At 48.2% G+C, this 13,690-nt stretch overlaps 2 protein-coding genes across 5 annotated transcripts in view; one reads left to right on the top strand and one right to left on the bottom strand.

The window, feature by feature from the left end:
• Positions 1–13,690, top strand: part of LOC140430792 (uncharacterized) — a 145,027-nt gene that overhangs the window by 107,393 nt on the left and 23,944 nt on the right. The gene's annotated exons all lie outside the window — the stretch shown is intronic.
• pdpr (pyruvate dehydrogenase phosphatase regulatory subunit) overlaps positions 1–13,690 on the bottom strand; it is a 120,541-nt gene that overhangs the window by 16,609 nt on the left and 90,242 nt on the right. For both annotated transcript variants that reach the window (XM_072518482.1, XM_072518481.1), the window contains one exon: positions 10,983–11,095. In XM_072518482.1, coding sequence (XP_072374583.1) covers positions 10,983–11,095 — 113 coding nt within the window. The remainder of the gene's footprint in view (positions 1–10,982; positions 11,096–13,690) is intronic.

Genomic DNA, 13,690 nt, shown 5'->3' on the forward strand with positions numbered 1-13,690 from the left:
CTCCTGATTTATTTTCTGCCCCACATCCTGACTACTGCTGGGGGCCTGCACATAATTCCCTTCAGGGTCTTTTTATCTTTGCGATTCCTCAACTCTATCCACAGAGATTCTATGCCTTCTGATCCTATATCGCTTCTTGCTATCGATTTAATTTAATTCCATACTAACAATGCAACCCTGCCCCCTTTGCCCATCTGCCTGTCCTTTCGATAGGACACTATCATTGGATATTTAGAACCCAGCCTTGATCCCCATGCAGCCACATCTTTGTGATGCCCACAACATCGTGCCGGCCAATTTCAATGTGCGCAACAAGCTCATTTACCTTGTTCCGTATACAGCGCGCATTTAGGTACAACACCCTCAGTCCTGCATTGACCACCTCCCTTCTCGTACTTGTCATCTTTTTTGCTCTGCCTGAGGAATCCGCAATCGGGGCCCACCGATCCGCGGGCGGGCCTGTGCCGTGGGGGCACTCTTTCCCTTCCCCCTCCGCCACGGCCTCCACCATGGCGGAGGCGGAAGAGACTCTCCCCACTGCGCATGCGCCGGGAAACTGACAGCGGCCGCTGACGCTCCCGCGCATGCGCCGGGAAACTGACAGCGGCCGCCTCCTTCCATACTCTTTGTTCTATTGTGTGGTCTGGGTGAAAGTTGCTTACTGACTAGCAAGAAAGGCTGAGGAATTTCTTTGTATTTAAAGAAATGATGCAACAACACTGATGTTTAGTATTTAACCACCTAGCAGCTGAGCTAGTTAAAAACCCAATACATAAAAGTGAAACTCCACCCCCAAATCATCCCTGTGGCAATATGCTTTTTAAAAAATCCTAAAATGTGGCATCTACTTTTGACATTCAGTTTGAGGTTTTTTTCTAGAAATATCTTCTCTATACCTTTTAACATTTTATATAGCTTTACAAAATCACTTTGCAGGCACCTTCCCTGATGCTTCTGACCTATGACCCTAAGGATTGACGACATGACTTTTCTGTGAGCTATACGCACCTCCAAACTATATCTAGTTTGTGAATGTCTGTTTTAAGCACTGAGCATAGCACCAGAGAGGAGTTACATTTGAGTACTACAGAGTTTAAGCATAACTTCCACCCTGCCAATTCATCCACATAGTAGTAGATCTTTGTGATAGCAAGCAGTCTGCTGTTTAAACCTGCTTCCTTAGGCAGAGCTGAGTACAAGCTAAAGCCTGCAGTGTCTATGAAGTGATCTGGGGCGTCATTCTCCGAACCCCCGCCGGGTCGGAGAATGGCCGTTGGCCACCGTGAATCACGCCCCCGCTGAAGTCTCCGGTACCAGAGATTGGGCGGGGACGGGAATCGGGCCGCGCCGGTTGGCGGGACCCCCGCTGGATTCTCCGGCCCGGATGGGCTGAAGTCCCGCCCAGAAATTGCCTGTCCCGCCGGCGTAAATCAAACCTGGTATTTACCGGCGGGACCAGGCGGCGTGGGCGGGCTCCGGGGTCCTGGGGGGGGGGGGGGGGGGGGGGGCACGGGGCAATCTGACCCCGGGGGGTGCCCCCACGGTGGCCTGGCCCGCAATCGGGGCCCACCGATCCGCGGGCGGGCCTGTGCCGTGGGGGCACTCTTTCCCTTCCGCCTCCGCCACGGCCTCCACCATGGCGGAGGCGGAAGAGACTCTCCCCACTGCGCATGCGGGGGAAACTGACAGCGGCCGCTGACGCTCCCGCGCATGCGCCGGGAAACTGACAGCGGCCGCTGACGCTCCCGCGCATGCGCCGCATTTCCGCGCCAGCTGGCGGGGCAACAAACGCCATTTCCGCCAGCTGGCGGGGCGGAAATCCCTCCGGCGTCGGCCTAGCCCCTCAATGTTGGGGCTAGGCCGCCAAAGATGCGGAGCATTCCGCACCTTTGGGCCGGCGCGATGCCCGTCTGATTGGCGCCGTTTTTGGCGCCAGTCGGCGGACATTGCGCCGTTGGGGGAGAATTTCGCCCCTGGTGTTCCGGTGACAGTAGCAGGTTCCCAACACTTTCCGGAAAGCAAGGTTAAAAATAAAATGTCAGAAGCAAGTTGTCCAAAGGAATTGGTCACTTAGCAGTCAGTAAGAGCAGGAAATACTAAATGACAGCAATTCTATTGGTGTTAAAATAGGCAGTCATTAGTTGTCACAAAATATGTTATATAACAGATCCTGGATCCGTGGTGAAATCTGGAACCCTGTCACCTGATTTCTAGGTTAAAGTCCAACAGGTTTGTTTCGAATCACTAGGTTTCGGAGCGCTGCTCCTTCCTCGGGTGAATGAAGAGGTATGTTCCAGAAACATAGAAATAGACAAATTCAAAGATGCCAGTCAATGCTTGGAATGCGAGCATTAGCAGGTGATTAAATCTTTACAGATCCAGGAGATGGGGATTTCTAGGCTATGGGACAGCGTCAATATGGAGAAGCAGAACTATAACCTTTTATTACTACAGGATTCAAGTGGAACAAGAAATTATCCACAACCTGAGAAATCTGGATCATATCTAATAACTGGGGGTGACGATTCTGGGAGAAGTTGGCTTGTTCACCACAACAGAGAAGGGGACCGGGGAGGACCCAGTGTCAAAGAACATCCAACAGAGAGCAGTAGTGAAAAGTAACTGAGGAGAATTCTGGGAGAAACCAAAAGAGAAAATGCTGGAAAATCTCAGCAGGTTCGGCAGCATCTGTAAGGAGAGAAAAGAGCTAACGTTTCGAGTCTAGATGACCCTTTGTCAAAGCTAAAAGGCATAGAAAGTGGGAGATATTTATTCTGTGGAGTGAGAGAATGAAAGATGAGTCATAGCCACAGAAACCAAGGGAAAAGAGTGCTAATGGGCAGTCCCCAGAGAGAATAAAATGTGCGAAAGGCTAAACAGTAGAGAAACTAAGATCAGAGGGTAAGCTGTGACAGATGTAGAAGTGGTGGGGAGGGGGGACATGGGCGGGAGAGTGGTAAAATGAAAAAAATAAGGGAAGGAGGAAGCAATGGGGAGAAAAGGTAAGGAATGGGGGGATAAGATAGGGGGAAAGAGTGGGGGCGGGGGGGAATATATATAAATAACAACAAGAAAGAAATAAAAAGATAAAGGATAGTTAAAATGAAATGGAATGAAAACAAAGGAGTCGTGGTGGGGTAGAGCTAGTTGTTGAATTCGATGTTGAGACCGGAAGACTGTAGCGTGCCTAACCAAAAGATGAGATGCTGTTCCTCCAGTTTGCGTTGAGCTTCACTGGATCATTGCAGCAAGCCAAGAACAGACATGTGGGCATGGGAGCAGGGTCATGTGTTAAAATGGCAAGCAACGGGAAAGTCAGGGTCCTGAATGCGGTCCTAATTCTGGGAGAAGTCGCCTTGCTCACAACTGAGAAGAAGATCGCGGAGGACGCAGTGTCAAAGAACAATTAAACCCCAAACATTACATTGCTATCGTGTGTTCCTCCTTCACAAACCAAAGAGACAGTGAGACAGAGAGTCAGAGACAGAGACAGAGAGAGACAGAGAGAGAGAGGCAGAGATAGAGAGAGAGGCTGTTATATAATTGTGTGTGGCTTAGTAAAAGCTGGGGCCGGTAATGCGCTGAGTGGATGCCCGTACGTAGGTCACTAAGCTAACAAAACTCCCCCCATTCTCTCCAAGATCATCATTAACGCACAGAGATGCCCTCAAACTATCTAAGGGGCCAAAGAGACGGTAAAACCAGCAGAAGCCAGGAGGGGGAAGCCGGGGCGGTGGACACGTGAAATGAGGTAAAGCTAGACATTGCTGATCGAGCCGGATATGCCGGTCTACCCACCAACAAGTCAGTGGATGGAGTTCCTAAAGCAGGAGCTCCTGAAGCACAGGTAAGCAATCAAGCTGGAAATGATGACAACAGTGAAAGCAGCGGTCACAGATGCCCTGGCCCCCTCCTCAAGGATGCAGTTGGGAAAACCAGAGCGGCGATTGCAGGCTCCGCACTGTGCGCCTGCCGGAGAGCATCAAGGCCCACAGGCGCACGGGGAGGGGGAGACAAGAGGGGTAGACAGGCCGGGGGTGGGATTGGGGCAGAACGCTGGTTTCGACAGGTCACACATGGTGACAGCAAGAACAAGGGCATCTAAAACAGCCCCCAAACAAAGGGAAACCCCGAAGTGCAGGTGTCCCCATTGGTTGACCCTGCAGGAGGGGGAGGGGCACAATCCCCACCCACCCCCAAATCAGGAAACCTAATGGATTGGTGAAATGATCCAAAGTATTCGCCCATCTTAAAAGCCTGAAGACCAATGTAATCTTCCTCCAAGAGACACTCCCAACAGAGAAGGACCACATGAGGGCAAGAAAAAGCTGGGTAGGACAGACATATCAATCATGTTACAGAATGAGGGCTAGTGGGACTGGCCATACTGCTCAATAAAATGGCATTCACGGTGACGTCCTTCCTGTCTTTAGGTGCCCTGACTGCCCTTGACATAGTCGGTCAAATGCTGCTTTGATGTCAAGACTACTATGGTTGTAAAATTCTTGTAAATACATGTTTTGATCTTGAAAAAAAAAAAATCAGTCACCATCAGCTATTTGGGGGGGGCGAGGGAAGCACTGGTTATTATTATTGTTGGGAGGAGGTCATTTTTCTTGGGCTCGTGGGAACCCAGCACAGATCCCGGTGGTACGTCACTGGACACTGGCTTCCAGTCACTAAAGCAGTCCCAGTCATGTGGGACCTTGTCAAAGACTTTGCTGAAATCCGTATAAACTACATCAACTGCACTAGATCCAGCAGAGGAGGCGGAAGAGAATTCTGGGAGAAGTCACCTCGGACTGTTCTGTGGGTAGCCGAAGAACTCCTCAGTGACAAACAGGAGGAAGTTCATCCAGCAGAGGCAGAAGAGGATTTTGAGAGAAGTCAATTCAGTCACCGTGACATCACAGCCAGCAGGTAAGTGATTGACTGGTGACTAGAAAGTAGTTTGTATTTTTATTTTCTGTTTTCTTCTCTCTTATTTTCTCTTGGCGTTGTTGTAAAGTTAACTTAAAGGTCAAGTCATGGCAGGAGATCCCAGACCCATGTCATGCTCCTCCTGTGCGATGTGGGAATTCAAGGACCCATCCGGTGTCCCTGACCCGTTCACATGCAGGAAGTGTGTCTAACTGCAGCTCCTGTCAGACCGCTTGACGGCTCTCGAGCTGCAGGTGGATTCACTTCAGAGCAACCGCGATGCTGAGGAAATCGTGAATAGCAAGTTCAGTAAGTTGGTCACACCACAGATAAAACGTACTGAGGAAGATAGGGAATGGATAACCACCAGACAAAGGAAGAGTAGGAAGGTGGTGCAGAGGTCCCTGAAGTCACCTCCCTCCCAAACAGATATCATAGAATTAGATATCATAGAATTTACAGTGCAGAAGGAGGCCATTCAGCCCATCGAGTCTGCACCGGCTCTTGGAAAGAGCACCCCACTCAAGGTCAACACCTCCACCCTATCCCCATAACCCAGCAACCCCACCCAACACTAAGGGCAATTTTAGACACTAAGGGCAATTTATCATGGCCAATCCACCTAACCTGCACATCTTTGGACTGTGGGAGGAAACCGTAGCACCCGGAGGAAACCCACGCACACACGGGGAGGATGTGCAGACTCCGCACAGACAGTGACCCAAGCCAGAATCGAACCTGGGACCCTGGAGCTGTGAAGCAATTGTGTTATCCACAATGCTACCGTGCTATACCGTTTTGGATACTGTTGGGGGAGATGGCTCACCAGAGGAAGGTGGCAGCAGCCAGTTTCATGGCACCGTGGCTGGCTCTGCTGCACAGGAGGGCAGGAAAAGAGTGGCAGAGCTATAGTGAGAGGGGAACCAATTGTAAGAGGAATAGATAGGCGTTTCAGTGGCCACAAACGAGACTCCAGGATGGTCTGTTGTCTCCCGGGGCAAGGGGCAAGGATGTCTCGGAGCGGCTACAGGGCATTCTAGAGGGGGAGGGCGAACAGCCAGCTGTCGTGGTGCACATAGGCACCAACGATATAGATAAAAGACTGGATGGGGTCCTACAAGCTGAATGTAGGGAGTTAGGAGTTAAACTAAAAAGCAGGGCCTCAAAGGTAGTAATCTCAAGATTACTACCAGTGTCACGTGCTAGTCAGAGTAGGAATGGCAAGATAGCCAAGGTGAATATGTGGCTTGAGAGATGGTGCAAGAGGGAGGGATTCAAATTTCTGGTTCTGGGCGAGGTGGGACCAGTACAAACTGGACGATCTGCACCTTGGCAGGACCAGAACCAATGTCCGAGGGGGTGTTTGTTAGTGCTGTTGGGGAGGGTTAAACTAATATGGCAGGGGGATGGTGACCTATGCAGGAAGTCGGAGGGAAGTAAGGTGGGGACAGAAACAAAAGGAGTAAAGGGAAAAGTGGAAGGCAGAGAAACAAAAGACAAAAATCATAATTCTAAAAGGGCAATAAATGTTTAAAAAAAAACCTGAAGGCTCTGTGTCTCAACGTGAAGAGCATTTGTAAAAAGGTTGATGATTTAACTGCGCTAACAATCATTAACGGATATGAGTAATTGGGATCACGGAGACCTGGCTCTAGGGTGTCCAAGGATGGGAACTCAACATCCAGGGATATGCAATATTCAGGAAAGACAGAAGAAAAGGAAAGGACGGTAGGGTAGCGTTGCTTGGTTAAAGAGGAGATTATCTCAATAGTAAGGAAGGACATTAGCCTGGACAATGTGGGAGCTGTATGGATGGAGTTGTGGAACGCGAAAGGGCAAAAAACATTAGTGGAAGTTGTTGTGAGGTTGAGGATGGCATCAAACAAGAAATTAGAGATGCATGTAGTTATTATGGGTGACGTCAATCTGCATATTGATTGGGCTAATCAAACTGGTGGCAATGCGATAGAGGAAGATTTCCTGGAATGTATAAGGGATGGTTTTCTCGACCAATCGAGGAACCAACTAGAGAGCAGGAAATCCGAGACTGGGTATTGTGCAATGATAGAGGATTAATTAGCAAAGTTGTGGTGCAAGATCTTTTAGCGAAGAGTGACCATAGTACGGTAGAATTCTTCAATAAGATGGTGAGTGACACAGTTAAGTCTGAGACTCGGGTCCTGAACTTGAAGAAAGCAAATTTGATGGTATGAGATGTGTGGTGGCTAGGATAAGCTGGTAAAGGATATTTAAGGGGTTGACGGTGGATATGCAATGGCAGACATTTCAAGAACACATGGATGAACTTCAACAATTGTACATCCCTGTCTGGCACAAGATTATGACGGGAAGGTGACTCAACCATGGCTAACCAGGGAAATCAGGGATAGTGTTAAAGCCAAAGAGAAGGCATATAAATTGGCCAGAAAAAGGAGCAAGCCTGAGGACTGGGAGAAATTTAAAATTCAGCAAGGAGGACAACGGGTTTAATTCGGAAGGGGAAAATAGAATATGAGAGTAAGCTTGCAGAAAGCATAAAAACTGACTGCAAAAGCTTCTATAGATATGTGAAGAGAAAAAGACTGGTGAAGACAAATGTGGGTCCCTTACACTTAGAATCAGATGAATTCACAATGGGCAACAAAGAGATAGCAGACCGGATGAACAAATACTTTGGATCTGTCTTCACTGAGGAGGACACAAATAACCTTCCGGAAATACTAGGGGACAGAGGGTCTAACATAAGGAGGAACTGAAGGAAATCGTTATTAGTCAGGAAATTGTCCTGGGGAAATTGATGGGATTAAAACCCGATAAGTCACCAGGGCCTGATGCTCTGCATCCCAGGGTACTTAAGGAAGTGGCCCTAGAAATAATGGACTCATTGGTGATCATTTTCCAGCATTCTATAGACTCTGGAAGAGTTCCAATGGATTGGAGGGTAGCTAATGTAATCCTACTTTTTTAAAAAAGAGGGAGAGAATATGGGGAATTATAAACTGATTAGCCTGAAGTCTGTTGTTGGGAAAATGCTGGAGTCAATTATTAAAGGATAAAATAACTGAGCATTTGGAAAGCGGGGACAGGATCAGTCCAAGTCAGCATGGATTCACCAAAGGGAAATCATGCTTTATAAATCTTCCAGAATTTTTTGAGAATGTGACCAGTAGAGTAGACAGGGATGAACCAATGGATGTTGTGTATCTGGACTTTCAAAAGGCTTTTGACAAGGTCCCACACAAGAGTAAGCAAATTAAAGCTCATGGTATTGCGGGTACTGTATTGACATGGATAGAGAACTGGTTGGCAGACAAGAAGCAGAGAGTGGGAATAAACGGATCCTTTTCAGAGTGGCAGGCAGTGACTAGTGGGGGTACCATAGGGTTCAGTGCTGGGACCCCAGCTGTTCATAATATACATTAATAATTTGGACGAAGGAATTGCATACCGTATCTCCAAATTTGCAGATACTAAGCTGGGTGGCAGTGTGTGCTGTGAGGAGGATGCAACGAGGCTGCAGGGTGACTTGGACAGGCTGGCTTAGTGGACAAATACAATAAAATGTGGTTAATGTGAGATTATCCACTTTGGTGCCAAAAACAGGAAGGCAGATTATCTGAATGGTATATTATTTAGGAAATGGGGAAGTGCAACGAGACCTGGGTATCATGGTGGAACAATCGCTGAAGGTCGGCATGCTAGTACAGCATGCGGTGAGGAAAGCTAATGGCATGCTGGCCTTCATAGTGAGAGGATTTGAGTATAGGAATGGGGATGTCTTGCTGCAGTTATACAGGGCCTTGGTGAGGCCACACCTTGAGTATTGTGTGCAGTTTTGGTCCCCTAGTTTGAGGAAAGAATTCTTGCTGTTGACGGTGTCCAGCGAAGGTTCACCAGACTAATTCCCAGGATGTCAAGACTGACATATAAAGAAAGACTGGATCGACTGGGCTTGTACTCACTGGAGTTTAGGAGAATGAGAGAGGATTTCATAGAAACATATAAAATCCTGATGGGACTGGACAGGCTAGATGCGGGAAGAATGTTCCCGATGTTGGGGATGTCCAGAACTAGGGGTCACAGCCTAAGAATAAGGGATAAGCCATTCAGGACTGAGATGAGGAAGAACTTCTTCTCTCAGAGAGTTGTGAACTTGTGGAATTCTCTACATGAGAAAGCTGTTGGGTCCAGTTCATCGGAAATATTCAAGATGGAGCTGGACATGGCCCTTGCGGCTAAAGGGATCAAGGGGTATGGAGAGAAAGCAGGAGTGGGATACTGAATTTGCATGATCAGCCATGATCATATTGAATGGTGGTGCAGGCTTGAAGGGCCGAATGGCCTACTCCTGCACCTATTTTCTATGTTACTACCCTCATCTACACACAAAACTCAAGTACATAACTTCAGTAGCTACTTGTACACATGATTCAGTTACATCCAAATGCTACACTCTAACGGACCACATTTCAGTCGCAAGGCTGCCTGTGAACTCAAGCTGAGGCCAACATGGATAAGAATCTGGAGCATTCTTTAAAACAAATATGCTCAGAGCATTTTCCTAGTGTCATGAATCCGGTTTCTTCATCAACCATCCTCTGTCCTCTTTCCTGGAACTTCAGAATCTATGGGATTCTGTATAGCTTTCCAAGTTTTCTTCCTCCTTCAATCTTCAGCCTTTTAAAGCCAGTGTTAGATGTTACTGAATCACTGCTTCTGGATTTATTTCTTGTGTGGTTTACAACCTTAGCAATGCTTAAAAGTGTGAGGTGATGCACTTTGGAAGGAACAATGAGACAAAGAAATATTCAATGAATTGCCTGACATTGGGAAATTCTGAGGAATAAAGGGACCTTGGTGTGCTGAGGCAGAAGGGCAGGTTAATAGGATGGTGAAAAAGGCATATGATTTATCAATCAAGGCATAGATTACAAAAGCTGGGAGGTCATGTTGTAGTTGCATAGAGCTTTGGTGAGGCCACAGCTGAATTAGTGTGCGATTCTGGTTGCCACATTACAGGAAGGATGTGATTGCACTGGAGGGGGTGCAGAGGCGATTCACCAGGATGTTGCCTGGGATGTATCATTTAAGTTATGAAGATAGGCCTGAGTTGTTTTCGCTGGAGCTGAGAAGACTGAGGGGCAACCTGATCAAGATGTACAAGATTATGAGGGGCATGGACATGGTGAATAGGGAGCAGCTGTTCCCCTTAGTTGAAGGGTCAGTTACAAGGGGACACAAGTTCAAGATGATGGGCAAGAGGTTTACAGGGAGGATTTGAGGAAAAACCTTTTTTACCTAGAGGGTGGAGACAGTCTGGAATGCACTATCTGGGAGGGTGGTAGAGGTGGGTTGCTTCACATCCTTTAAAAGGGACCTGGATGAGCACTTGGTACGTCATAATATTCAAGGCTATGGGCCAAGTGCTGGCAAATGGGATTAAGCAGGCAGGTCAGGAGTATCTCATGCATCGGTGCAGACTCAATGGGTCAAAGGGTCTCTTCTGCACTATATTATTCTGTGATTCTGTGATATATGCCCCATACAATCAGCCTTAATCTGTAGCTCAAATAAAAGATAATTCAAAGTGAAAAAAAAAGTAACTGTGTGACTCACTACAGCTAAAACTCTCAAATATAACAATTGTGTAAGTCAACACCTGGCTCAAGTGGAGCTATTGAGGTCACAGAATTAAATCATTCACTCCAGCCTCAAATGCAGTTCATTTTATTTCAAAAGGTTCTAATAGGAAAGGCATGTAATCAACTGAACAAAAAAAACTTGCTCAAAGTTTCTGTTGTGACTTTTTCCTCACACTGCTTTGTTTAACTCTCACGCTGGTGCCACAGAGACTCTGTGCAGTATTCAGTAACTTCACACAATGCTGTGAAGTTACTGAAAACATTTCTTCTGACGTGGTAAGACTCAACAGTTTTTCAAACCAGAGCCCTCCATCCTGAAAGAGCAAGTGCTCTGTCCTGAAAGTAGTTACAGGTGAAAATGTGACTTATAGCTCTCGGAACAGCCAAGTTAGGTGTGGCATGTGACTAAGTGTGCAATACCTGTGTACTTCCAGGTCACATCCTCCAGCTGTAGCTGACTGTCTTTGGGCATATGCTGCTTGAGCCAAGACCAACAGTGTACCTGCTGGTCTGTGGGAGAGATGATAAAGAAGCTGAGAATTGAACAAAAGCACATATTAATTCCAACACAATTTACTCGCCTTACAGCACATAAAAGACTCAACATTACTGCAGGGAGGGGTGTCAACACAACACCTTCACTGCCCTGCTCACTCTACTCAAAAGGTGTGGTGAAGAGCTCCAGAACAAGCAGGATTACATTTTAATTACCACAAGTACTTTCATCTCTGAGGGGCCTTTTTTCTGAGACCTCTCCTCTTTTGCCATTTGAATGTTCAGTTTCCATGAATATCCTTTAAAGCAGCACTCCTTACTGTACATTTTAATCTGGTACAGTGTTCCCACTGTTTATGTAAGTCAGCAACAAACATGGGACAAATTGTTTTAATTGCAACACCCGGCACTCTTGGCAAAAATAGAAGACCCTTCAAAGGCAGCGGGCAGAATCGCAACACAGCTGGCAATAAATTAATGACTTATTTAAGTTTGTTCAGCATGCGTCAACAAAGCCAAATACAACGAAACATGCAAAAAATATATATACTTTACTCCTGTTTGGACAGAGATCTCAACTCTTCGCAAATTAGTTCAGCATCTGGGGCGCGATTCTCCGACCCCCCCCCCCCCCCCACTGGGTCGGAGAATCGCTGGCGGCTGGCGCGAATCCCGCCCCCGCCATGTCCCGAATTCTCCGCCACCAGAGATTCGGCGGGGGCGGGAATCGTGTCGGTCGGCGGGCCCACCCCCGGTGATTCTCCGGCCCGCGATGGGCCGAAGTCCCGCCGCTGTCAACCCTCGTCAGCCAGCGTGGATTAGACCTCCTTTTGAACGGCGGGACAAGGCGGCGCGGGCAGGCTCCGGGGTCCTGGGGGGGGGGGCACGGGGCGATCTGGCCCCGGGGTGTGCCCCCACGGTGGCCTGGCCTGTGATCGGGGCCCACCGATCCGCAGGCGGGCCTGTGCTGTGGGGGCACTCTTTTTCTTCCGCCTTCGCCATGGTCTTTACTATGGCGGAGGCGGAAGAGACCCCCTCCCCTGCGCATGCGCGGGGATGCCGTGAGCGGCCGCTGACGGTCCCACGCATGCTTCGCCTGGCGAAGTCCTTTCGCCGCCGGCTGGCGTGGCGCCAAAGGCCTTTCCCGCCAGCCGGTGGAGCGGAAACCGCCCCGGCGCGGGCCTAGCCCCTCAAGGTGAGGGCTTGGCCCCTAAAGGTGCGGAGAATTCCACACCTTTGGGGCGGCCCGACGCCGGACTGATCCGTGCCGTTTTTGGCGGCGGGTAGCGGACATCGCGCCGTTTGCGGAGAATCCCGCCCCTCATGTCAAACATCACCATGTAATGGACTGGGATGGGACAAAATAGCAAAATGAATCTTAAGGTGCCAGCAACCTTAAGGGTCAACACAAAGTCTCCACAGATATCAAAGTTTTCTCAAAGTGCACTGTGAAACTTGGGGACAAGGCCAACAGTCCTTGGACTTGCATTTTTCAACTACACCCACCCTTCCAACATTTAGACACTCTCTTTAAATCGACTGGACCTCTTTGAGCAAAGCAGGACGAAGTTCCTATCCTTTTGCATGGAGTGTACTGTGGCAACATTTTACTTGCCAAATCAAACACAACTTGTATTTAATGTAGTAAAATATCCCAAAATGCTTCTTAAGAGCATTAACAAACTAAATCTGACACAGAGACATTAGTCAGGTACATGACCAAAGGTTTGACTAAAGATGTAAGTTTAAGGAGCATCTTATGAGTGTTTTAAAAAAAATTTAAAGTGCCTAATTATCTTTTTCCAATTAAGGGGCAATTTAGCGTGGCCAATCCACCTACCCTGTACATCTTTGGGTTGTGGGGGTGAGAGCATGCATAGACGAGGAGAATTGGCAAACTCCACACGGACAGTGATCCAGAGCTGGGATCGAACCCAGGCCCTCGGCGCCGTGAGGCAGCAGTGCTAACCACTGCACCACTGTGCCACCCTAAGTTTAAGAAGCATCTTAAGAGAAAGTAGAATTAGACATAGTTTTAAGGAGGGAAGACACGGACATCAATGGTGGAGCAATTCAAAATTGGGAATGCTGACGTTGTCAGAATTGGGGAGTCCAGACATTGGAGGGCAACGGGGCTGGAGTGGATTACAGAGATCAGGCAAAGCCATGAAGGAATTTAAAAACATGGTTGGAGAATTTTAAAATCATGGTGTGAGCATAGGGATGATGGGTGAATGGGACTTAATGTGAAAGACATTGGCAACAGAGTTGTAGCTGGCTTCAAGTTTATGAACAGTATAATGGGTGAAGCTGGCCAGGCATGTATTGGGGTAGTGTATTGGGCATGTAGGGGCAGCACGGTAGCCTTGTGGATAGCACAATTGCTTCACAGCTCCAGGGTCCCAGGTTCGATTCTGGCTTGGGTCACTGTCTGTGCGGAGTCTGCACATCCTCCCCGTGTGTGCGTGGGTTTCCTCCGGGTGCTCCGGTTTCCTCCCACAGTCCAAAGATGTGCGGGTTAGGTGGATTGGCCATGATAAATTGCCCTTACTGTCCAAAATTGCCCTTAGTGTTGGGTGGGGTTACTGGGTTATGGGGATAGGGTGGCGGTGTTGACCTTGGGTAGGGTGCTC

Source organism: Scyliorhinus torazame, chromosome 10 (assembly GCF_047496885.1).
Source record: "Scyliorhinus torazame isolate Kashiwa2021f chromosome 10, sScyTor2.1, whole genome shotgun sequence".
Classification (NCBI taxonomy): Eukaryota; Metazoa; Chordata; class Chondrichthyes; order Carcharhiniformes; family Scyliorhinidae; genus Scyliorhinus; species Scyliorhinus torazame.